The sequence below is a fragment of the Triplophysa rosa genome, linkage group LG12 (assembly GCF_024868665.1).
Source record: "Triplophysa rosa linkage group LG12, Trosa_1v2, whole genome shotgun sequence".
Taxonomy (NCBI): domain Eukaryota; kingdom Metazoa; phylum Chordata; class Actinopteri; order Cypriniformes; family Nemacheilidae; genus Triplophysa; species Triplophysa rosa.
The window spans coordinates 10,233,024-10,259,405 of NC_079901.1; the positions used below are offsets into that span (position 1 = coordinate 10,233,024).

Sequence of the window (26,382 nt, forward strand, 5' to 3'; positions counted from 1 at the left end):
GACGGAATGTTCTGCGGCAGTCCTCTTGGAAAGCTTCCAGTTACAGGACTGCAAGCCACTGGTTTTCACAAAGCTTGCTCTGCTGATCGATTGTGCTTCATTGATTATCTCTTCTCTCACACAACTATAGTTTAGATTAGTTACTCTCATACCTAGTGAAGGACTTACTGTGATGCTGCAACGTTATGGTCCATATAACACTAATGTGTGAGTTTTCAAATATGGTCTGTGCAGGTCAATTTAATTCTGAACAACAACTTTATCTTAAAGCTTTATCTGGAGGTGTTATGGCACATATACTCATGTGCAAGACATACACATTTAGATGTTTTTAAAGCTTATGAAATGTACCAGATTGTGTGTTCAAGAGCTGGTCAAATGTGCTTTGCACTGAAGACACCTCATGGACACCTACATGGACAAAATAATTTAATGAAACTCGTTATTCTAGAAAGGCTCAGCTTTTTTAGTTAGGCTGCTAAATGTGTTTGACTAGGTTATTTATTTATTTATTATGGAACGTTTTTATAGCTTTGTTTATGTGTTTGTTGAGTAGCGATATTGTTGTCCCTTTTCAGGAAGCCTCTCCTTATTTCTCTCAATGGGAACGTTTGCCCACGCTGAGACTTTGAAAGCGCTCTCCAAGCTAAGGCTTTTTCCAAGGACATGCTGTACACATGGTACATGGAGCACGTTTTGTGCCCTGCTCAGCCCCCGTGTCCAAAACACATGTACACAGATGTGGAAATGTCGTGTCAGCATCTTTTATGTCGTATTAACATTTAGTTCTTCACACATTCCATGAGCTGAACTTATAGCCTGTTTACTTGTTTTGTGTGTGTGTGTTTTTTTTTATTAAAGAAATACTGAAGAAAAAGATTCTAGAACTAAACTTCATGGTAGAACTATTCCATATAGGGATGTTAATGATTAATCGACGATCGATTAATTGTCGATAACAGTTTACTCAAAATAAGTTGATGATGATCAAGTTCAAAGTCATGCATGTGCTTGCTGCTTATGCACATAACACATAAGCAGACTCATGGAAAAACGCAATGGCTATCCGCTTATTACATTACGTGGCTACCGACACACCTTAGTTTTGCATTTTTCTTTTATAGAAATATAAAGAAAGTTCATTTGAACAATGGACGCAAGAGTTTGCGAGGCGCACTTCTGTCAGCGGGAGCTGCAGCCTTTGCAGTCATGAGGCGCGATGATTGACAGGTCAAGGCAGAGGAGAGCTTTTATTAGGGCTGTTCAATTGATCGAAAATTAATCGTAATCGTCAATTTTGGCCTTCAACAATTACAAAAACAAAATAACGATTATTGTGCTGCATTCCATTTTGCAAGGATCCTCTCTTTTCTTGTGGTATAAATCCACAGTCCACCCTTTTCCTTTACAGTGTTTCAGCTGTGCTATTTCTTTACATTTATTTTGCAGTTGGTTTAAAAGCCAAGTTTTCATTTTTTCTATGTTGTTTTAAAAGTTAATGAGTAATCGTGTTAAATAATCGGGATCTCAATATTGGCCAACATAATCGTGATCATGATTTTTGTCATAATCGAGCAGCCCTAGCTTTTATTAATAAAAATTGTATTTCTTCGTTTAATATATGTAGCGTTGTCCTTGTTTTATTGTTGCATTTTCATTTAAAATAATAATAAACCACAAACTGTGTTGAAGTAAGGGGCAAATCCGAAGATCTTTGAATTTATTTACGTTACAAAACAGGTACAATGTTATCAGTCTTATTCGTTTTGTTAATAAACATTCTGTTTCTTATAAGCAAGTTTGTCATAAGCAAGCACTATTTTTTGGTTGTTTAATTATAAGTAAATAATGAATGAAGAACTATTGGTATCAAATGAAAATGTTGTTTTTCCTTGGATACCATCCGCCTTTGTTAGTAAAAGTTTACCATTTGTGCATTTGTAAAGATACTAGGCTATTTTATGATTGTTGAGTTTTTCGTTAAGAATAATGATGAAGAAACATTTTAAGCATTTGTTTTAGTCAAAGAAAAAAGATCTAAAGCTGCAGATCAAAATAAGCGCTATAGATGCAAAATGCAAATATATTTTCTTTTATAATGTGTGGTAGCGGTAACGTATGTTGTCACAAGTTTATTAAATCCTCACCGGCATTCCTAAAGTTTACAGTACCATCAGGGTTTTTAGGTTTGCATTGATCGCATGTGGACAGCTTATCAGTTATTTTATTCAAAATGTTTTAGCACATCATTTAACTGTTATTTTAGCTTCTGCTCATGTAATACAAATAATGATGTTATTTATGTGAGACCAGTGGCGTAACTTTGTTTTCAAAAGTGGTGGGGACAAAGTCCGCCCCCACCCGCTGGAGTCAGTCAAATCAATGGAAAACAATACTTTAATAACAAAAATATTTATATAATAACTCTGTGGGAATAATAAAAAATTACACTTCTTTATTGATTTACAAATTTTTTGTGCTTGGACAATGAATGCGCAAGCAGCGCGTTCACAGCGTGTTTGTTCCACAAGCTGCTCGGGACACAATTGACTTGGCAATTGCACACGGACACGCACGAACAGACAAGCACACACACGCACACACACACACACACACACACACACACACACAGACACGCACAGACACGCACAGTGAAAGCACACATTTAAGATAAAGGAGAGAGAAGCACAGGTCAAATATTAAACAGACTATAAATTCCTATATGCAATATTAATTAAGTAAAACTTTAAAATTCTAAAGCAGCCTCCCCGGCCAGGCAAATAATGCAAAACAGTGGCGAGGAACCCTAAAAAAACCTCAGGAGAACCCATGCCCAACCAGGGGATTCCAGTTCCCCTCTGGCAAAAGCTGCTGCCTCTGCACAAGCTCCAGAGAGCTTGCACAACGAGGCTAAATAAAATTAAATAAATTACTAATAAGGTAAATTATAGATTTAAGATCATCATTAATAATCTAATAGCATTTGAAATTTTGTAGTGAAGACTTGTCAAGTCACCGCGTCCTTCTTTATCCAGCTCTATCATCTCAGCTCTTGTCAGGTCCCCACTTCCCATTCTCCGCTCTACCATCAGGTCAGGCCATGAACTGCATCCTGCTCGCTGTGGTAACCTTGGAACAATGAGACAAGACTGGCTGAGAGTAGAGTACTAGAGTAATTACTAGAGTGCACATCTGAGGCGGCGACACGTTGTATATTGGTCCATATGTTAATTATCAAATACATAATTTTATTGTATTTTCGATCACACAGATTCATTTTAACAATGCTACTAGGCATTTTTTTAAACTTAGAAACCTTTTTATTCAGGTGAGGAAGATGGCGTTTTGCGTGGCTTTTGCACGCTGTCATGCCTATATGCCACTGCAGAGGCATATTTCAGTATTAATGTTAACGAGTAATCGATTAATTGATCGTTAATGTAAATGAAAATCGATTATGGGAATTTGTCTAATTTGACATCCCTAATTCCATATCTAATTTACTAGGGCATACTTGAGCTACAGGTAGCTTGGAGGCCAAAAGTTGTGGACATGCCCTGACATAGCTTTTTATGAATGTACAGATTTTAGCGATTTCTTTAATGGCAGATGATGTTTTAATGTGACAAACTACATTTCTCAGTCATCTGAAATAGCATTTCCTGTCTTTTAGACATATTTAGTTCTAGCCCTTTTGATGGACGGTGAAGCATTGGAAATCTTTCAGAGTTAAGTGTTTAATTAGAATCTGTCTGAGGAGACGATGGGGGACACATGATGCACTCTTGGATAAATCCTCACATCCGTTCATTTATTTCTTTACATTTAATTACAACCCATGTTCCTGATGAAGGTCATTATTAATCTGGTGCTTATTCGAAGTGTGGAGGGACTGTATCATAAACAAATAAAATGTCATTAGAGTCATTACTCATCACTGATGCCGCTTCCTTCTGGAGTCTATATTCATTTATGGGTTAGAGAAGGTGTCATGAATGGAGAGAGCGTAGTGCTTTTCAAACTTGCTTTTCAATTTATATTTTGATTCTTAATTTACATGTCATATAAGGCTTTTATCTTGTAAAGCAGCTAAATGGAATATTCTTGTATACCATATACAATAAACCATAAACAATTTAGCTAGAGAACTGTTATGCAAAATGTAAACTAGGGCTGCACGATAATTTAACGTGATACTACTAAATCTTATTGAAATCGAGCTGGCTGCGATATGCAATGTGCCGATTTTTTTTTTAATGCGTAGCTTGTCCATGAAGCACGGCTCTGGGATCAGTAGGAAATGCTGCTCGATCTAAAATCAGCGCGAGTTTGAGTCGCTTATAATGTGCATTTGAAAAAGCAACACCCGTCAAACATGATCATTATAAATATACTTTATTATCATAAAAATACCTGATGAGGCTTGAGTAACAGTGATAAAAAGATGTCCATAGGCATTTCCTAGATTCTAGACTGTTATGGTCTCCTTCTGCAGTGCGTATTTGGAGTTTCTGCATGAGAGCGCCCTCTGGCTTTCTGATGCAGCAGCATTTTACCGTACTTCACTCAAAAGCTGTGCATAAATCACGTGATATTTATCGTCGGTTTATCGCAACAGCCCTAATGGAAACAATGATACAGTAGCACTTCCTGCTTCAGTTTTTTAGCACTATACAAAAGTTAACGCAAAATACAACCAACAGAACATTTACAACTGAATCTAAAAGTTAAACAAACATCCTTAAGACATAATTATAACCAATTTTATAAAACTATTTTTAAGAAGTTGTTTTTATTTAAATAAAAAACTGATTTATTTGAAAAACTGAAAAACTGTTTTCATTTTTCATAATGGTCCATCCCCAGTGTTGGGCAAGTTACTCTGAAAAAGTAATTAACTACTAGTTACTAATTACACATTCAATAGTGTATTTAAATTACTATATAAATTACTCTCTCCAAAAAGTATTTAATTTACTTTACTTATTACTAATTACTTTCTATATCCTATATCAAACTTGATTAGTGATTCAAGCATAGACATGAAACGGCTCTTTTCATTCATTCAAATAGATAATATAAAACGACATTAAGTAGTATTATTTAATTATACATTAAATTATACATTAAAGAATTATACATTAAAGCACGGATTTTAAAGTTAGTCTTTGAATTTTTGTTAATTCCAGTATTGCACACACAAATATTACATGAAGTATTTAGTTTAATTACATCAGAAGTAACTGTAATTTTTCCAAAAATCACACCTTTTTTATTATTTATTATTTTTATTATACAAGTTATCCCTTACTTTACTTTTTCAAAGGAAAAGTAATTAAATTACAGTAACTAATTACTTAGTAACTAGTTACACCCAACACCGGCCATCCCTAACATATATTCTGTTTTATTTATGCAGTAAGTACAATAATTAGTTGTGTAAACTGCAGATGTTATGTTATTGGGAAAATGTCATCATAACAAGACAAAAATGTGCTTGAGTACACCCTCAAATGCAGTATTGTACTGTATTTCAAAAGTATGTGCATGTGCTTTTCCAAATGTGGTCAAATGACTGACTCCCTCTTAATGTGGTTTGAGTAATCAGATCCCAAAACGTTTGGACCCTGTTAACCTGTATTGAGCACTGTGTGTGCTTGTGATCACCTGAAATGGATCTTAATAGCAGGTGTAAACGGGGGCTGTCTGTGTGTGTTGCAGAAAGTTTGAATGTGTGTAGTAGTCATCTGACTGAGCTCAGCTCTTAGAGGTTCTTCACTGGTTGGTTCTCTGAATGTGTGTGTGTTCATCTGTTACACAAAGACTCTACTGAGAGGCTCGAGCTGTACACACTTCTCTCAGGGCACTGATCGACCACCTCATACTCCATGAGAACACTTTGTGTGCCGAACACAACAAATAGATGCATAGTGAACCTTCAGTACGGATGAAACTATATCGCTCTTTGATGAGGATGATAATAATAATGATTATGTACATATTCAGACTTCTAAACATCCTTCTGCATGATCTTTGACTTTGTCCTCGTGTCATTTTGTCCCTGCAGCCAAGAATGTGACTGTGGAGGAGATTCTGAATGCCTACAGACAAGCATGCCAGAAACTCAACTGCAAACCTATCCCCAAAGTGCTTAAACAGATACAGGTAACAAACACACACATCTGCTTAGGTTCACTTAAAGAATATGTAAAATGTCCTCCCTTCCCCAGCCTTGTTGAATGCATTCTGTCATTACTCCTTGTTTCATATTTCTTGTTCCTGGCTTGCTTCACACTAGTTAAAAGAGACCCTTACCTCATCCCAAATTTCATAGTTTCTATAGACGGTTTCAGCGACAGCAACATAAACAAACGTTATGTGGCCCAAACTTAACTTCCGGTAGACCTCTGAAAAGAATCAATCACTGTTGAAATTTCATTTAATATAATTAATATATAATAAAATATGAATATAAATTAATGTTAAAGGAGTAGTCCACTTTCAAATTAAAATTTCATGATAATTCACTCACTCACCCACACTCATACAAGCCGTATCCGTCTTCTCCATATAATGGACTTGAATAGTTGGTTAAGGTCCATATCAAATTATATTAATTGAATACATTTACATTTAGTCATTTAGCAGACGCTTTTATCCAAAGCGACTTACAAATGAGGAAAACAATGGAAGCAATTGGGACAACAAAAAGCATAAGCGCAGTAAAACTGGTCTCATAGAGTAGAATCAGAGATATAAGAGTCAGAACTGATCAGTCAGGTGCTGACGGAGAGATGTGTTTTCAGCCGATTCTTAAAGATGGCTACAGAATCTGCTGATCTTATAAATTATATTATAACCAATTACAGACGGAAAGTTAATGTCCGATCAAACCGTCTATGAAGTTGCTTTAGTGTTTTTATGCATCTTATGTGATGCAAGACTGCAAGAGTGATGCATTAGTATGATTATATACATTTTTAAAGTCTCTATAGATTCAAATATTACATAATTGCAAATTTGATAGTTCCCTCGCATGCGTTCAATTGTCGTTTTTCATTATTTTATTGCAATTGCAATTTTAATAATTGTTTTTCATAAAATACTTAACATTCAATCTTTTATTCTGATCTAACTGTCTCTTATCACTGTTTAACATATAGTGAATTCTTGCTGTCATGCAATGCATTATGGGTTGATAACGTGTTATGATGGAACCGTATCAGATTCACCTCTACATAATCTGCACTGAACAAAAAGCTTGATTGTGTGCATTTGTAATCTCTACTGTGTCCTTGTTTGGCCGCATACGTTCACTTGCGCAGTATTACATTTGAACTCTAATCACAAGGCTGTCAATCAAACGTACAACCTCTGGCATCCAGCCAATCACATGCCTCCAGGTCCAGCCCCCCTCTGGCTGCAGGTTGTCTGAGGTTGAACGAACACTGATTTGTTTAAATTTTGTACAAGTCTTGTGTTAGCATTGCAGTTGGCATAAATAGGTTTTCGTGTGTTGCTGTAAGGGTATAGACACACACCTTGACAGACAGATGCAGACATTTATTTGCATTCACCTTTAAATTGATTCAGTGTGAGATCAATATAAACATTGCATGTGAGTTAATGTGTAACTATGAGACGTAACATAACAGGTACATCATATTTAAAGCACCTGTTTAATTCAAATGTTTTGACTTAACGAAAAGGTAAATAGTAGGCTATACTGTATATAGTCATGACAACCGCTTGAAGCTCCAGACTGATAGATCGTTAGAGGGAGAATAGTTTCTCTCATGTGCTCCTAACTGAGTCACGGCAAACAGAAGGATGGACAGAAAGAGGGAGGTCATGTTATCATGGTCTGATGTTTGCACAGATATGCCAACTAACACCCACAGTCATTCACCAACCAGCGCATGCTCCTGTTCTCCACCCCTCTCTTTTCCCCATTCCCAACTTTTCGGTTCCTTTATTTTAGTCTCAAATTGTAATATTTGTGTGCCCCGCACCTATATTACTACAGTGGATTTGTTGCCATCTCTTCTGCTGTCATGTTTGTATAACATAGTTGTGCCGTAGGTCTGTTAAAGTCACTGTAAATTTCCACCGGGAGTCCCCAGAGCAGAAAATAGCCGTCATTACTGCGTGTGTATAAATGTATGTGTTTTTCCACCACCTCAGTCTCAGTCTGCTCTTGTGTTGCTCTGTCTTAATTGCTTAGTCACCCTTGGAAAATGACTTCACAAACAGAGGGAGAGAGAAATGGTCCCTTTATGTTTCTTCACTCTGCAGATGGCCAGTTTTCTTTATATACACATTTTGTACATTGAGGGTGTGCGTATAATCCCAGTGTTGCTCACACCTTCAACAGATACACAGCACAGTTTAGGTAACTGTTCAGTGTTTAATCTGTCCAACACGAGCTCATGGCAGTTCGTAACTATTTTACAAGGTGGCTAATTTCTTTGTATGAACTTTCTCATTTGTGTAAAATTTGCATTGCACAAATTTCTACGAATGTTTCTCTCTTAAAGACGGCCTGAAATTAAAATGGTAAATATTGTTGTGTGTTTTACAAGTGACTTATCTGTGCACTTTATTCATGTTCCCTCATAATCTTTCGTCAAAAACGTTAAACTCCTCCCCCCTCAAAATTACTTTCATCACTTCCAGATCAATGCCTGTCATTTTAGCAAGTGCTTGTCAGGTTTAAGTGCAATATGCTGTAAAGTATGTAAAGCTGGTTTGAATACTCAGAGCTAGGGCTGGGCGATTTGGCCTAAAATCAAAATTTCGATTAATTGAACATTTTCTCTCGATTACGATTATTGTACTATTATTTTGATTTTGTTTATTTTTCTTTGTTTTTCGCGTAGATCACTGACAAGGTTTGTAGTGTAAATATGCCCAACTAAAGGTGGGGTATTTTTTCTAATGAAACATTTCTTATCTCATGTTTCTTTTAGATAATCAAAGCAAATACAAAGTATTTATGGTTATTTATTGAACATTTCGAATAATAGACATCTTTGTGTTATTTTTTGGAAACATTTCCTCTGCCACTGAAGACAGGAGAACAAACGCAACACAAATCAGCAAATCATCTGTCTGCATGTGTCGTGAGAAATCGGGTGTACTTTAGGACCCTGCCTGGAGACACCAGTCCTGCCGTCATAAGAGTTTTTAATAGTTGAAAGGAGCTTAAAACTCATCAGTCTGTCTAAAGAAATATGAAGTAAACGTGTTTCAGTATATCTATATTTCTCACAATATGCACATTTTTGGACTAAAAGTCTTGCGATTACTAAACGGGAGCAGACCTGGAAGAATGTCTCTCATCAACTGTCTTTCACGCATATTACATAAACACAGAATATTTGATTTTTTCATTTGAATCGGGTCATTTAAAAGTAGACATTTTAAGCTTTCTTTAGACATACGTTTCATGTTTGTGTGATAAGTATTTGCAGAGTTTTGGATCAGTGATGCATTTCAGAAATGACTTATGTGAGCGGAGTGGAGTCGGCTGATAACGCGCCCTGTTTATTTTCTTTATTTTACAAAATAACAATGCTTTGATGTTATTGTAAGCGTACACACGTAAAAGTAGACAACTTACAGTTTCTAATAATCTCTTGCATATATGTGTATGCCCAAAATAAATTGAATATTTTAAGTCTCTTTTGCTCTGATAAGAAAAAAGTGAGGTATAGCGGCACGCGTCGACATGGATATTAAAGGGAAAGTAATCGAAATAACCGACATTGAAAAATTACGTCGGTTAGAGCTTCTTAATATCGGTTTTTCGATTACTTTTCGATGAATCGCCCAGCCCTTCTCAGAGCTGTGTTGGGTCTTTATTGGATATCTAGTGGGCCTCTTTTGACAGTTTTGTGTTGAATCCTTTGCCGTCAGTAGCAGAAGTACAGACATCTTTTGTGTGCTCGCAAGCTGCACGTTACATAGTTTTCCAACATATACACACGGACGATCTTAGGAATTCATACTTTCAACAGTGTGTGATATGTGTCCTGTAACAGTGTAACCTCACATGTATACCTCACTTCCTGTCTTATCTATATAGTAGTCTTAGTAGTATATTATAGACGCAAACAACTGTTATAACTGCATTGTTTGATTATAATTGAAATCAAACAAATGTCAGTATGATGTCACTAACTCTATCTATATATTTAGATTTTAGTTTCTCTTGGCTACAGAGGGTAATCATGTTTGGCCTATTTTTCATATGTGATTCTGTAAATCTTTAGTTTATGAGACGTGGCCTGATGGGTAGTGCCTATATTGCACGCTTGTATGCCGGTGACCCGAGTTTGAATCTCGCTTGGGTCATTTCTCGATTCTCTTATCTTCCCCTGTCATTTCCTGTCTCCTCTCTGCTATTTGAAATTCCATTCCTATTGCTTTTCAACTGGCCGACAACCAAACTAAGCATCAGTTTCAACATGAAAACTAGTTGTTTTACTATATGTACTTGTATGTGTATATGTATGTACAGTATATGTTCTCTTTAACAAACTAGTCGTTCACAACAGGATTAGTTTTTAACGATAAAAAAACAATATAATATTTCCACTTTTCGTTTGAATAAATATTTAATTTCTTAGTAAAAATTATTTTAAAACAGATAAGCTACAGGGCAGCAAGTCTCTGGTTCCTGGGTAAAAGATGACAGTCATTCGGCTTGTTTAACAGCAGAAACACAAAACTCATTGAAGTCATAATATAAAGCTCAGGGTTCAACGCTGCTCGCAGGGCACTGTTAAATGTCACAGTGTGACTCTGGATGCTCCGACTTATCGTCTGTGCTGATCATAGATCAGGTTTAGGGCAGCAGGCCCCCAGCTGCAGGGGAGCGCAGTTTACCGAGCTGTGTAACACCGCAAGTAAACGTTTACACTTACTTATTTACAGATCCTACTTCCTGGTGTTCAGCAGGTTGGTGTGTAACGTATTCTTGAGGTGTGCCATTGTGTTTTCTCAGACACACACGTACACATTACGTACTGGTCCCTGCTGACACACACAAACACACTTTTCTTGAGTCTTATCTTGCTTACTAACATTTTGCACACAGTTTGCAGGTTTTCTGTATGTATATCCCAGAATGCAATGCGCTCTATTCTTCCATCCTTAGTGTTCAAGGTAATGGAAGCTGCGATTGTACTGCTGCTTTTCTGGCATGACTTTTTTATCAAACATGTTGATAACATGATGTTACACAATAAAAAATTGAAAAATAGGAGTAATTGTAAAAATAATGTTTATTTTCACAAAGGTACCAAAATATCACTCAGATGCAGTGAAGTAATAATAATGCTGTGAGCTTATTTTGGAATAATACCTAATGTTATTAGGCAAGCAAGGAAGTTAAAAGCTACTATTTCTTTCCAAATATAGCCACTTTTTACAGACGTTTTAATGATCTCGGCTAGATACAAATTGTCCAATCAGAATAAAGTGTTTATTTCCTGATTGTGGCTGGCTCTCTTATTTTTCCGTCTCTCTGTCCACAGGACTTAAAAGACCTGACACAGCGAAATGAGTGCCTAGACCTCAAAGGTGAGCTGAAAACTTTCACACACCCTCCCTTATCCACACACAGGTCATCTGGTGAGTTCCACCTGTTGAGGCCGGTTTGCATCCTTGTTTAGTTTGTAGAGTCAATGGGCGGAGATTTGACTTCGAACTGTGTTTACTATGATGTCAGTTGTCTCCTCATGGATCACCTCATCAGATGACAAAGATTTACTGTAGATACAGTAGCGGAAAAATTAAAGGGCCATTGTCGCAGACATTGTTACAGAATTTGCTGTGACAAGCAACTGGAATTCATTTGTTTTGAGTCAACGGCAATGTGGGCAGCACATTAGCAGCAATACATTATTGCAACCACCATTGGGAGTGAAGGTGCTCAAATAAGCCCTCCCCTTCGAGCAAGCTTGATTTTTGCATTCTCGAAGCACAATTATAATTGTCTGTCAGAAAACTATTCATATTTTCAGCTTAATTGCCACCAATCCGCTTGTTAAGCCTGACGTCATGCAACACCGTATATGGAAGGCCATATAGAAGGTTTCATCGGATGCGCGCCTAGGCCCAAAGTTAACTTCCGGTCTATGTTTGTTTATCGGTCTGGCTTGTGGCTGATAATATAACTATTTATATTTTAATCAATTTATATTAATATTAATTTATACTTTATTGTATGAGTGTTTATTCGATCTGTGCTTGCGCATGTAACGGAGGAATTTCTGGCGCCGTTTTACTGCTTTAAACACTTCACGAGGTCTTCACAAGTTACCTACTTGCTAAAAATACCCTCATATGCGCAGGGCATGTATAACCCTTGCAGCACTGTGCACACAGCTTTGTTTTGGATGTCCGTTTTAAAATATAAATCATAAAAGCTGTCCAATCACGTTGCGACTTTACACGTAAGCTGTTAGGTTCGATATCTTTAGGTTCGCTTTAGGTTCACTGTTAAAATGTCAGTCTGAACGCTAAGCAAACCAGGACAAAAATTTTCTTTTTTGGTCCGGACCAAAAGAACCGAACTAGAACTAGAAATACGCACCCTTAGAAAGTCATCCGGCTCGGCTCATCCCAACCGCATATTCAGGTTTACAAGCCACTTTTATCTCCGTTTCTCAGTCAATACTTGCATTTTTTCCCCTTCATGAACATCAACTTTTGCTACACAATAAAAACACCTTTCATGGTTTGATCGATTTGAACAGTCGAAAACGACGCAAAACAAAGGTATTTTGAGTTTGTTATAGTGAATTTCTATGGAGAAAATCACTTGCTGCCCTCCATCGGCACTTCGCACAGTGCCGTGACGTCATGTGCAAACAACCTATTTGGAGGAGGTCTTTGACCCAGCAACAGTATTCCTTACGTTACGAGTTAACACGCTGATATGGCGACGCGCTAACAACTTTAAATCTTTCTCGTTCTTGTCTTGTGACTAGTTTTCATGATATTTTACCAAAAGACATGCAGAAACCAATGTGATCAATGCCATATTTGAAATTAGCGTTCTTTTTGGTTTGTTTTATATTTCAGTTGAGCTGAATAAGCTCAAAATATCAGTAGTTTTTTACACAAACCTCTTTCTCCTCCCTGTCATGAGGGTGAGAAAATTATGAGAGATTTTTTTTTTTTTTGATGAACCTTTCCTTTGCAACTCATCCTTGCAGGTGCGTAATAAGACCTCTATTTTTGTTTTTCTCTTAAGGAGAGAAGCTGGACTATAAATCTTGTGAATCTCTAGAAGAGATCCTTAAGAGGGTCCAGTTTAGAGTGGTAGACCTGGAACAGACCAACCTGGACGAGGACGTAAGTTCACTTTGTTATTGTTGTTCTGGTTTTTTTGGTGGGGGGGGTCGTGGGAAGTAGTTTTACTCAGAACTCTAATCTTATTTGTCGCTCTTCTGTCTCTGTAGACACTCACCTTTACTGTAGACACTCCTATAGTGCTTTACACATTCTTTACTGTTTTTGTTCTTTCCTCTGAAAACTGCTTCTGCTGTGAGAAACAATGTATTTCATTGTGTTTGTAGGGTGTGTGTGTTGAGGGTGGAGTACACCATTACTCCTCACTTGAGCTGAAATACCTCTGAGTGTCTGTTGGTCATTGTAACCTTGTCCAAATAACTGCACACATCAAAGTACAAATACATTTGTACTAAACATCTGTTCAGTAAACGTGTTCCTGGAGCTCAATTGGTACAGCATTGCAATGAAGTAATAAATAATACAATTATTCGTAAAAACTGAAAACAAAACTCTGCAAATGACACATACTGATAAAATGTATACATTTGAATGCACTATAATTTTGGATAGAAGTATCTGCTAAATGCAACCTCTAAATCAAAACTTTGTGATGTCTTTGAATAACTTCTCATTTGAACTACTTTTAAATTTCAAGTTGTTTCAACTAATTATTATTTGGTAACTAGTTCCACAGAAATGTTACATTCACTCTATTTCTGTCTCCAAAGTGTTACATGAATTGTTATATTTTAGTTGGCCCAAACTTGACTCAAACATTGAAAAAAGTATGTTTGCTCAACTAGTTTTATAGTTCATTCAACAATTTTTTTACTACAGCAAATTCAATTGAGGTTTTAGCATTAATTCTATGTGTTCTATGTTATTTAAACTAAGATTTATAATTTGATTATCATAACTTCACATCACATAAAAAAGAAGACAAATGAACACATAATGGCCTTTATTTTTGAATAATATATATTTAGTCAAGAACTGTATATGCAGAGACATTGTAGATGAAACGTGCCAGAAGTAGTGCCTCAATGAACCATTTGGCAACCTGTTGTAGAAAGAAAATAACAATTTAGCTCAAAATGCTTTTAAAATATTTATTAATTGTTGCAACCAATTATTTTACTCCACATTGTAACATACACCAGAGTGAAATAACGGTCCGACCCTAAACATGACTCATCCCCTCCCGAAAAACGCCATTTGGATCTATCCCGTTTCAAAACGCATGATTTATCATAGATGGGTGTTATTACGTTTGTACACACAACACGCATTCAACGCGCTTACGTTCCAACAATGTACTTACCGTGTTTAACAAATCATGTTTGATAGATTTCAGTAAGTTGTTTTAAAATTAAGCGTCCTTCCCTCGAGATGCTTGCTACTTCTCACTTCTACACACAACAAAACAAAACACAAAACATTGAATACATTGTGCTTTTTTGTCGATAAATTTAGTTAAAGATGAATATTTATTTAGTGCCAGACCAGTTACCTCAGGTGAAGCTCAGGCAGGCACGTCGGTAATCCAGATCCTTCCGCGTATGGAATCATGGAATTTTAAATTAACTATCTATTTTAAAAATGAGTGATGCTCTTATGCATTTATTACCTAAATTAGGACATCCTATATTCAGGTTAAGTTTATAAAATCTTAAAAATAATGGTTATATTAAATGGGAACCGCTTCTCTTTTGCTTCCGTAATGCTGTATTATCATATATTGGCTGGATTTGGGTTCATTAGTCCGTTCAACTGAATGTTGACTGAATTAGAAAATAAGTTTATATTTTTAAGTAATATTTTTGCTCTTCCAACATTTTATTAATTGGCATTTTTACAGTGTAGTCAGTAGCCAAACTTGTAGATTACATTGACAATTAACCACATAAATGTCTATTTTCTATTAATTTTTTGGCCACGTATGTTATTCTAGATTCATTATGAATAATAATTATATGATTGATTATATAATTGATGTCTTTAAAACACAGAGCATATAAACTACTCTATAACAGAGTTATTATAGTTTTACTTTTAGATTTTTAGTTTTTGTGTTAATTTTAGTTAAATTTTTAGCCAATTTGAATTTCTTTTTTCATTTTATTATTTATTATTTTACGTTGCCATATAAGATTAATTTAGTTTTATTTTAGTTTTTCGTTATTATTATAATTTTAGTGCCTTAAAATTATTTCAGTGCATTTCTGTGGCTACATTTCAATTTTTCGTTTACTTTAATTTTTTCCAAAACATTTTAGGCCAATATTTTATTTGATTTCAATAAACAGAATTGTTTTCGAAGCTTTAGCTTTAGTAAACTAAAATAACCTTGCTGTATAACTGATTATATGTTCGGCTTGTTGTTTGAAAACTTGAAAGTATCTATGTAGTATATGTGTCATCATATATTGTTAAATATGTATTTGATGTTCTTTAACCAGATTAAATATTGACTGAACCAAGTGTTTTTTCTTTTGAATGCTCATCACATCCGCCCATGCTCTCTACCTCACTCGCTCTCTCTCTCTCAAGCGCCATGAAGGCAATATTTAGGGTGTTTTGTCTTGGCTTGTCTCGGGTCACTGTGTAAACAGATCATGAGTCATACTGCGTCTGGGGATGGTATAAATCTCTGGTGTAAAGCTGTTGGAAACAGAACCATATTTTCTCCTGAGACATATACGCATGCACAAACACGTATGGTAATTCTCAGCCATGTCAGATGGGACACAGTATGGAGTATTATCCAGGGAACAGTTAGAATCGAGAACTGATCATCATTAAACATGTCAGTGAGAATTACCATACTGTATAATGCAAGTATATATTTAGCCAGTAGTATTGCCATATTTTGTTGGACATGACACGGTGACGGCATAGGTGGAATGATAATCCTTTTCGTATTAAAATAATCCTTTTATTCGCAATAAACAGGAAGGCAACCGACTCTTAAAGCATTTCTTCTTTCTCACCCCATCTCTCAGGGAGCATCAGCTCTGTTTGATATGATAGAGTACTATGAATCTGCCACTCATCTCAACATCTCCTTCAACAAGCACATCGGCACACGCGGTTGGCAGGCCGCCGCCCACATGATGAGGAAGGTTTGTCTTTACAGTTGGTTCACACATCACATTTGGGTGATAGTTGACCCAAAATAAGAATTCTTTCATCATTTAGTCCCAATCTTGTCATTTCAAACCTGTATGACTTTCTTTCCTCCGCAGAACACAAAAGAAGATATTTTGAAGAATGTTGTTAACTGGTCCCCATTCACTTGCATTGGTTTTGTTTCCATACAATAGAAGTGAATGAGGGCCAGTGCTGTTTAGTTGCCAGCTTTCTTCAAAATATCTTCTTTTGTGTTCTGCGGAAGAAAGTCATAAAGGTTTGAAATGACAAGAGGGTGAGTAAATTATGACAGAATTTTCATTTTTAGGTGAACTATCCCTTTAATGATGTATCTGTGTGTATATGCAGACGAGTTCTCTGCATTATCTGGACGCTCGTAACACCCCACTGCTGGACCATTCGGCTCCATTCGTGGCCAGAGCTTTGCGGATTAGCAGCAGTCTGACTGTTTTGCACCTGGAAAACGCCGGCCTCTCAGGGCGACCCCTTATGCTACTGGGTAAGAGAGAAATGAATGTGAATCAGAGCACGTTGAATTAAAAACAGAACCTCTGTTTTCTAGTACACTTCCTAGTACGTTGTTTGTGTGATGGGAGTGATTTTTAATGGAGGCGTTGTACAAGAGCATCTCAAATCAGTTTGGTGATCATCAGATTGGTTTGAAAACGAATGCATTTATGGTGGAGTCTTTAAGGTTTGTTAGCTGGAGACATGTTTTTCCAATCTGCTGTTCTTCATTCTGGTTGGAATGAGGTGTGAAACACACAAAAATAAACCTCAAGCCTCCTAAATTTCAGTTCAAGAGTTGATAAGTTGGATAAGTTGTTTTGCGTGTGCGCAGCCACAGCACTGAAGATGAACATGAACCTCAGAGAGCTGTATCTGGCTGATAATAAACTCAACGGCCTTCAAGATTCAGCCCAACTGGGGAACCTGCTGAAGTTTAACTACAACATCCAGATTCTAGACCTGAGGAACAATCACATACTAGACTCAGGTGTGTTCCCTACTCTCTCTTCATCTTTCTTTCTCTTGTCTACTTTCGCTCCTCTTAACCCTGTTTTGTGTGTGTGTTTCACAGGGATGGCGTATGTGTGTGAGGGTCTCAAAGAGCAGAGGAAGGGTCTGGTCACTCTCGTGCTCTGGAATAACCAGCTTACACACAATGGCATGAGCTACATGGCTGCTGCTTTGGTAAACGCACATACATATCATGTGTACACACAATTTAAAGGAACAGTTCACCCAAAAATCATTCAATCAATTCTGTCATTTACGCACCCACGAGTTGTTCCAAATCTGTATAAATGTCTTTGTTCTGATGAAAACAGAGAAAGATTTTTGGAAGAATGCTTGTAACCAAACAGTTTGCTTTCCTACATTCTTCAAAATATCTTCTATTGTGTTCAACAGAACAAAGAAATTAAAAAGCAATTTTTCCTATTATGGACGTCAATGGTGTCCGAGAACTGTTTGGTTACAAGCATTCTTCCAAATATCTTTCTCTGTGTTCATCAGAACACATACACATACATATTCGGAACAACGTGAAGGTGAGCAAAGCGATTTTTGGGTGAGCTGTTCCTTTTAGGCCCACGCACAAGCTTACAGGACTGGTCACATGATGAGCGCATGTGTTACCGCTGGGGCTTTGTTATATTTTGGTGCCTACAGACGTATCAGCAGCTTGTGCTGTATTGGTTGGTGATGGATAGGCAAAGAAACAAAAATTGTCCAACAGGATAAACAAAAAGTAGCACAAACGCTTACATTTGTTTACATGTACTTACAATGCATAGGACAACAAATAGTTCACCCAAAAATGAAAATTCTGTCAACATTTACTAACACTAATATCATTCCACCTCTGTATGACTTACTTGCTTCTGATGAACACAAAATGAGATATTTTGGCAACAAAACAACATTGGACCACATTGACTTCTACTGTATAGACACAAGACCACTGAGACATTTCTCAAAATATCTTCTCTTGTGTTCCATGTTGTACAGGTTTTGAACAACATGAGGGTGACATTTTTTTGCTTCAAACATGCCTCATAACATGGGCTTCCCTAAGGTCAACTTGTCTGAAAACTGAACATAAACAGTTTGGCACATCCACCTCCCTTCATTTTTACTGATCTGTCTGTTCGACTCATTGTTTCCGTAGCCATTCACTCAGAGCCTGGAGACACTGAACTTGGGACATAACGCTGTGGGGAACGAGGGAGTGCACAAGCTGAAAGACGGTCTGATCGCAAACCGCTCCATCCTGAGACTGGGTCTGGCCTCCACCAAACTGTCCTGCGAAGGTGAGGTGGAAGTGAGGGGAGAAGTTAGTTTAGATCTGCAAGATTCATTTTCTTAGTCTTACGTGTACATTGACTTGTTTTACTGTGTTTTAGCATGTAGGTGATGTGTTGTAGAGCTGTGAGTCTTCAACTGCCTCACGATTCGATTCGAATACGATTCAGAGGGTCACGATTCGATTCATCTTGTCTGCCTTTTTTTATTAGTAATACAAATACTTCAACTTACTTTCACTTACAACTTATATATTTGACAGCTTTTTTTAGGTAAAATAATAGTGACATACTGAATTTAAATTTTTTTTTAAATACCTAAATTTTCTTAATAATGTAAAAGTCTAGAATTATTCCTATATGCATAAAAGTAGTTGCAAACTACAACAGTCTATATATGCTACACAATCATTTTTAATAAAAACAATAGAACAGCAGTGGTTCTGTTCATATAAACAGGCTTAAAATGTGGTTCTGCCAACCTAAAATGTGTCCAAATATCAGCTTTTAAGGCGTTAGGTGTGTTTATTAGCACCGGCCCCTGCTCTCCCTGCCTTTGTGTGTACAAACGGAAATGCCATTTACTGTACTTCCAAAGGTCACAGTATTAAAACATATTCTTATGTCCGCATGGCGATGCATCATAAAAACAATTATTTTACACAGCTCTAATGCGTTGTGTTTTTATAACAGGAGCGGTCGCTATAGCAGAATTCATTGCGGAGAGTCCACGGCTCCTTCGGCTGGACCTGCGGGAGAATGAAATCAAGACCGGGGGCCTCATGGCTCTCTCTCTTGCCTTCAAAGTGAACACATCTCTGCTCCGACTCGACCTGGACCGAGAACCCAAGAAAGAGACGGTAGGGTTGATTCAAAATGCAACCTTATATAAAGACTGGATAATTAAACAATATTGACTATTTGGTTCCAAAATGAGACGACTCCCTTTTTTAATTTTTCAAAAATCATGTTTTTTTATTGTGCATTCCAATTAATAACAATCAAACTGCAGTTGGTTTGTTTTGATTTAAGCAACAATAACTAAAAAAATACACCTAACTAACACAAGAAAACACAAGAAAAACATGATAACATAAATCATGAAAAAATAAAAAAACGGAGTCATTTCTTCATATTTTCGCCTTTCTCTGTCTTCCTCTCACAGGTGAAGAGCTTCCTTGAGACACAGCGCGCCCTGCTGGCAGACATCCAGAACGGCTGCAAAAGGAACTTCATCTTGGCCAAAGAGAAAGAAGAGACGGAGCAGAAGATGAGAGAGTCGGTCTCTATGGCAGAAATTGCTACAGAGGACCAAACTCACGAGGGGGAAGATGAGGAAACCCCTGCTTCTGCTGAGAAGGACAATGATGAAAACTCAGACAGTCAGGGAGAGAAAACAGATGAGGGCAATGAAGAGAGGTCGTCTGAGAACCAAGAGGACAAAGATGAAAAACCAACAGTGCAGGATGACTCCGACTCAGACACGGAAGACGAGGATGTTGCTGAAGAGCCAGTTGTTTCTGCACAGGCCACACCTCCAATACAGATCCTCACCTCAGCTGCATCTCCACACGCTTGTACGATAATGCCTCCTACACCTCCTCCCCTTGCGTCTCCAGTTGTCATTTCAGGAATTAAGGTGACCGAAGCAACTGTGGCCACCGGAACCCCACCATCACCTGGCCGGTGCTTCTCCGTATCCAGCCCAGGCAGAGGACACAAGATTTTTATGGTAACACGAGTGGAGAGCCCCCCGGAACAAAAACAGCTCACTGCATTGCCTAAAGTCATCCAGGAGAGAGCAGCAGAGAGCCAAACACCTGCAGCACCGAAACAGACGGATACCACAGCTCCTTTAGATGCACCTTCAAAGCTGCCTGAGCAGAAATCAACAGATTCTCCTGCTAGCCTTAATGGAACCCAGACACCAGAGATGGTCGAGCCATTACGAATTCAGTCGGATGTCAAATCACAGTCTCCACAGACAGCACAAACAGCAAAGTCTGAGCCCCCGGACGAGCCTCTCGCCCACAATGACACGAATTCGACGCCTTCGCTTGCAGCAGACAAATGTGAGAATGTAACAGAACAGATTCATTCAGTTGATGTTCTACCTGAAGCCTCAATATCAGAAAGCTCACAGGCTCCAGACAGAATTCCTACACCACAGCATCCATTAGAAATTCAAACAGACTCTGTTGATCAGTCTCACATTGAGCAATTAACAATAAACACACAAAGACTGCACGAGATACAAAATGTCATTAAGCAGGACCAAACTGCACCGTCTGTCCAGGAAGAGGAAAGAAGCAGCGACCGTCCCGTTCAGGAATCCAGCCCTTCCCAAACAGAGCCATTCCTTTCAGGACAATCCCAGGTGGGCTGTATTACACAAGCAAATGCGCAGTCATCCACGGGATCTCCTGACGGGAGATGCACGGAAGAGGAGAGTCTTCCCACTTTGACCACAGGGGCAGCATTGCCGAACGGGCTTAAGCCAGAATTTGCCTTTCACCTGCTCGATCCAGAGGGACCCAAACCAACAAGCTGCATTTTGGAGCACGGTGAGTATTTGGACCAATATTGTAGTACCCACATTTCTTTTAAAATAGGATGCTTACTATATTTAATGTACTGTATGTGACCCTGGACCACAAAACCAGTCATAAGGTTTTTTTTTAACTGAGATTTAAACGTCTGAAAGCTTTCATTGATGTATGGTTTGTTTGCACAATATTTGGCCAAGATGCAACTATTTGAAAATCTGGAATCTGAATATATCTGAAAGTATTGAGAAAATCTCCTTTAAAGTTGTCTATCAGACGCGCTGCAGCAGGCCGTTGCTAAGAAGAAACGGGCTTGTTTTAACGCTCTCCGTTGGCTTACCGTTGTAATGATGTTGTGGAGAGTAGATGAACCCGTAATTCTAAGCTTTACATAGATACCAAACTTGAGTGGGTAATTCTCAAAGAGCGGGCAGCGAGCGAAGTTTGTAGGCGCGTTTCCAGCCAGCTTTTGCGATTTTGCTGCATCCACTCACAAAAAGAAACCTATGATATACTTACGGTAGAGAATTTACAGAATGTCTTCATTGAACATGATCATTACTTAATATTCAAAAATTTTTTGCCATAAATGAAAAATTGATCATTTTGACCCACACTATGTTTTGTTAGCTATTGCTTCAAATAAACCCGCGCTACTTATGACGGGTTTTGTGGTCCAGGGTCACATATGATAGCTGATTTGATCATAAACATGCAGAGAATGATGAACTGTGTTATGTGTACATATTAGTGAGCATGACAGCAGAGCTGAGCTGTGGACAAGATTTGGAAGAGCTGCTTCTGGATGCCAGTCTAGAAACCAGCAGAGATGCACCTTAATGCTATAACAAAGGTAAGCAATTAAAAGTGTGAAGACATGTGATTGTATCTGTTTTACATATCACGGTAATTGGTGTGCCGTATTATCACGGTATTGGGGGTTACAACTTTTGGAAAAAATAACAAAACAACAAAACTTGAATATGTGAAGATATTTGAAGAGTTTTTGAGGAAACATCAAATTCAAAAATTCTGTTTTTTATTGTGCATTCCAAGTAATATCAATCAAACTGCAGTTGGGTTGTTTTGATTAAATAATAATAACTAAACAAATAGAACTAAATAACACAATAAAAACATAAGATCATAAACATGATCATTTATAAATAAATAAAATGTACCAAGTAACCAACTGTTTCAAACCGCTTCAAATGCAAAAGAACCAAACTGTGAAGATCAATTATAAAGAATCAGACATTTGAACCATTATTGTATTGGGCTGGCATGTTTTAGTTTAGATACAAATGTATAATATTTAACTTCTGTTTCATACTTTTATTATGCGTTATTCACTTTTGTGAATGCGTTTTATTTATACTCGTATATGCCCCTTATACACAACACACACTCTGTTGTATTGTAAATTTGATCCAGCTGATGGAAAAGAGCTTAATGTGCATTCTTCAAATCAAAATATGGAACATATTGATCATTTGAAAGTTTGCATAATATTGTGCATGATATGTTGTATAATTGAATTCCCTTCCTGCTATGAACTTATTGATATTATCTTTCATTTTTTAATATGACACTCTTTGTCTTTTCTCAGAGTCCAGACACGCAGTGAAAATCAGAAGGACTTGTTCGCTGTTATTCCTCGGGCCATGTGTCCCCTTTATGTTTTCTTCTCTTGTCATTGTCATTTCCCAACATTTTCTAAGACCTCCTGTCAGCTTTTTACAACACAGAGGCTCTCTCAACCTCCCTCCAATTAAAATGAGAAAATCTTATCTGTGTTGTGGTCAAAAATGTAAACACTCATTTGCGACAAAACATATATGTAATAAGGCATTAAAATGCTGTCTTTTCCTCATCACTATGTTTAGTCAGTAATTATGTAAAACATACAGTTACCAAAGACACACTTATACTTCTTCTGTTCCACCCCATTACTCTGTTGAATGTGGCACTTCACTCACTGCTGCCACCAGGTGGACTAGAGGTTGTATTGCAGTTGAAAGACTTGCCGGTTCAGACTGCTGTTTGGAACACTTTTAGATCGTGGGCAGACAAGAATCATTTTGTTAGGCAGTGTATGTGTTGCATCTATGTGTGCGTCAAACTTATTGGTGTCTCGTGAAAGAAAGACTTCTACCAAAGTGACACGCATTCACTTTTCAATTGGTCCTGCTGCTGTTGTCCTGCTCAGGAATCAACGTTTGTATTTGAGCTTGGGTGAAACTTCGATCTGTCAAAACACAGGCAGTCACTCCCACTCTCTGATCTCACCAGGTTCCCTCCATGAACCACCACTTCTAAAGCATTTTGATTCCTGCGTGAATATCTGAAAGTTGGAACAATTGGCATCTTCCATGCCTGGATAACTGTTGATTTTTAGTGATGATCCAGGTGATTCAGATATTAGACTTAAAGAGACACAAAGTTCTACACCGAATGACATGTAAACTCTCTTTCCATTCTGTCTTCCATCTGTTTAACCCTCTGTGTCACCATAAATCCTCATCATAACACAAGAAATGACACGTTTGCCTTTAAAGCTCTTTCTCCTGGCTGCTTTGCTCAATCAGTTTGTATTTATTTTAAAATGTAAGTCTATTGTGGGATTTTGTTTTGCCCCTCTTTGTGTTCCCACACTTTTTTTTGAAGCTGTGGGATACTTCCCTTTGGTGTATATTTTCAGATTCTATAAAGAGCAAATATTAAATTGAAAGTTTTTTCCTATTTTGATTGGTGGGGGTTTGGGGAAGGGGCGAGGCTCTGTTGATTTATATAAATGGGACTGGAGCTCTAGGGAAAGTATATAATGTAAATCAAGAGTGTGTTTGGGGGTGAAAGCTCTGAGGCCTATGGCTGCTCTTTATAAGGCAGTAGGAGTGCTGGACCACAAGACTTCATGATGAAAACACTAAACTTGCGTTAAGCTACTGCCGCTGGGGAAACTAGATACTAAACGTTACCTCGAGTGAGACCGAGCCACCAGCGTAAGATAAACAAGTGATACTGGGACAAACAAAGAAGGTTATGACATCATGCAAGGCCTGACCTGTACTTACCACCATTCCAGGGTCATTCAGTTGGTGCTCTTTTGGTTTCTTTCTCGAACGTCTGGTTGACTCTTGACTTTGAGGAGAGACGGATATCTGCCAAGCTTCACCAAGCTCCAGAGAAGCTTTGCATCTACATCCAGATTGTCTTTAACTTAAAAATCAACTCTTCTGCGCTGTCCCCTCAAACCCAATGTTTGTAATGCTTTATTTTTAGTAATTTTTAAAATTACCTGTTAAATTAATCTAAATGTACTTGTAAACACAAAGAGATGTGTATGGCTTTTCCCTCTCAAATAAATGCATGTAATGACAAAAAAGCTTGTGTGGCAAATGTGTTTATGAAATAGTTAATTTAGCAAAGCCATTTGCAAAAGTGACTTTGCATGAAATTTAGCGACATCTAGCGGTGAGGTTGCGAATTGCAACCAATGGCTCACTCCACCCCTCCCCCCTTACTTTCCAAGCACTATGGTGGCTGACACGGGACTAAGATGTCGTCGAAGGTGATAACGTATTTATGAAATGCGCTCTGTAGAGCAGTTTGTCCGTTTAGGGCTACTGTAGAAACAACATGGGGAATTCCATGTGAGGGGACCCGCGGTGTATGTAGATAGAAATAGCTCATTCTAAGGTAATAAAACAGAGCTTCGTTATGTAAGGTCTTTATACACCTCTGAACACGTAGTTATGTATATATCATATTGCATTTTTATCAATAGGGCCTCCAAAAAAATGACACTGGACCTTTAACAACACTTGTCTTTTGTTGTGTATGCGTTTTATTTTTCGCTCAAAAGCATTGGTGTATGCCACTGAACATTTGTTCATGGCATAAATGTCAACCTGAAAACATAAATATGCAGTTTGGGTTGGATCTAGACATCTGAGAATGAATAAAGCCACAGTTATATTAAAATTCCTAGAATTGAACCGTGTTTTGGGGTTTACAGTATATGAAAGAAAGTCACTTCAGGGGGTCTGGTATGCTTACACACCCTGTGAAATGCACGATACAGCCCTGCCCCAGGACTGCAATATGTTTGAGATTAGCGAAGTCAGTGGACGCCAAGCACAGGACATAAACAAATAATGTAAAATAATGAACCAAATTCACCTTCTGATGTCTCTAGACATGTCTTGAACGATTGGAACTTTTTTGTTTCAAGATGAGAGGTCTCTTAAGATTGAACCTTTGAAGAAAACTGAAATTTTACCTTTATTTATTTTTAGACTTTATTGGGCCCCCATTTAAAGATAATGTGGTCATATGCTGTACGTGGGAGAGTTTCTTTAAAGAAGGGATTTCAGGGGTATTTGATCATTGATGCTTAAAATTACAACTACTTGGAAAGAATTTCTATGTAATCCCCAGTCACTCTTAAAGGCTGGAATACACTGTAAGACTTTTGCTCAGATTTGCATCTCAGAGAGATGTTGCAGAAAGTCTGCGCCGGTCTACAGATTTGTTCATGTATTGTTTTCTCTGCAAACGTTCAACAAGTCTCCAAGTGTGTGATGTCTAGTTTTTGTTTATCTGTTCACATTTTAGAAGTCTTGTAGTGTGTTCCTGCCTTAAATGACCACAGGGAGAGCACACAGGCAAAGCAAACTTTTTATACTTGGCAAATGTGGGGTATACTGCATTTGTTTGCAGGTTAGAAGGCATTATCAGGACAGAACGGGAATTGTTAAAAATTTAAAAAAAATAAGTCTACTAGAAATGATAGATAATAATTGTAGATTTTACCATTTTTCTTCACAATTACTTATCAACCTGACAACCAGCTCATGATTAAACTGGTTAGACCTTTAGCCTGGCAACATTAAAGCTGAAGTGTCTGAGCTATGGTTTGTAAATATGACCTCCCTGAAATATATCTCCAAGAAGAATTAAATCTATTTGTTTTGCACCCCACAGGTAAGAGAGTCACTGGCTGGAATTCTAATTCTGCATTGCATTGCATGCATGGTTTGCTGAATGTGTAGCCTGTTGTTGATTTAGCGCTT

General features: G+C 37.6%; 1 protein-coding gene across 1 annotated transcript in view; it reads left to right on the top strand.

Moving 5' to 3' along the window:
* ppp1r37 (protein phosphatase 1, regulatory subunit 37) overlaps positions 1 to 24,844 on the top strand; it is a 57,540-nt gene extending 32,696 nt beyond the window's left edge. Inside the window, exons 2-13 of the mRNA XM_057347838.1 lie at positions 6,068 to 6,165; positions 11,541 to 11,586; positions 13,265 to 13,365; positions 16,308 to 16,427; positions 16,804 to 16,954; positions 17,297 to 17,452; positions 17,537 to 17,649; positions 18,629 to 18,770; positions 19,455 to 19,621; positions 19,927 to 21,325; positions 22,059 to 22,160; positions 22,917 to 24,844. Coding sequence (XP_057203821.1) covers positions 6,068 to 6,165; positions 11,541 to 11,586; positions 13,265 to 13,365; positions 16,308 to 16,427; positions 16,804 to 16,954; positions 17,297 to 17,452; positions 17,537 to 17,649; positions 18,629 to 18,770; positions 19,455 to 19,621; positions 19,927 to 21,325; positions 22,059 to 22,147 — 2,582 coding nt within the window. The 3' untranslated portion in view covers positions 22,148 to 22,160; positions 22,917 to 24,844. The remainder of the gene's footprint in view (positions 1 to 6,067; positions 6,166 to 11,540; positions 11,587 to 13,264; positions 13,366 to 16,307; positions 16,428 to 16,803; positions 16,955 to 17,296; positions 17,453 to 17,536; positions 17,650 to 18,628; positions 18,771 to 19,454; positions 19,622 to 19,926; positions 21,326 to 22,058; positions 22,161 to 22,916) is intronic.
* The last annotated feature ends 1,538 nt before the right edge of the window (positions 24,845 to 26,382 follow it).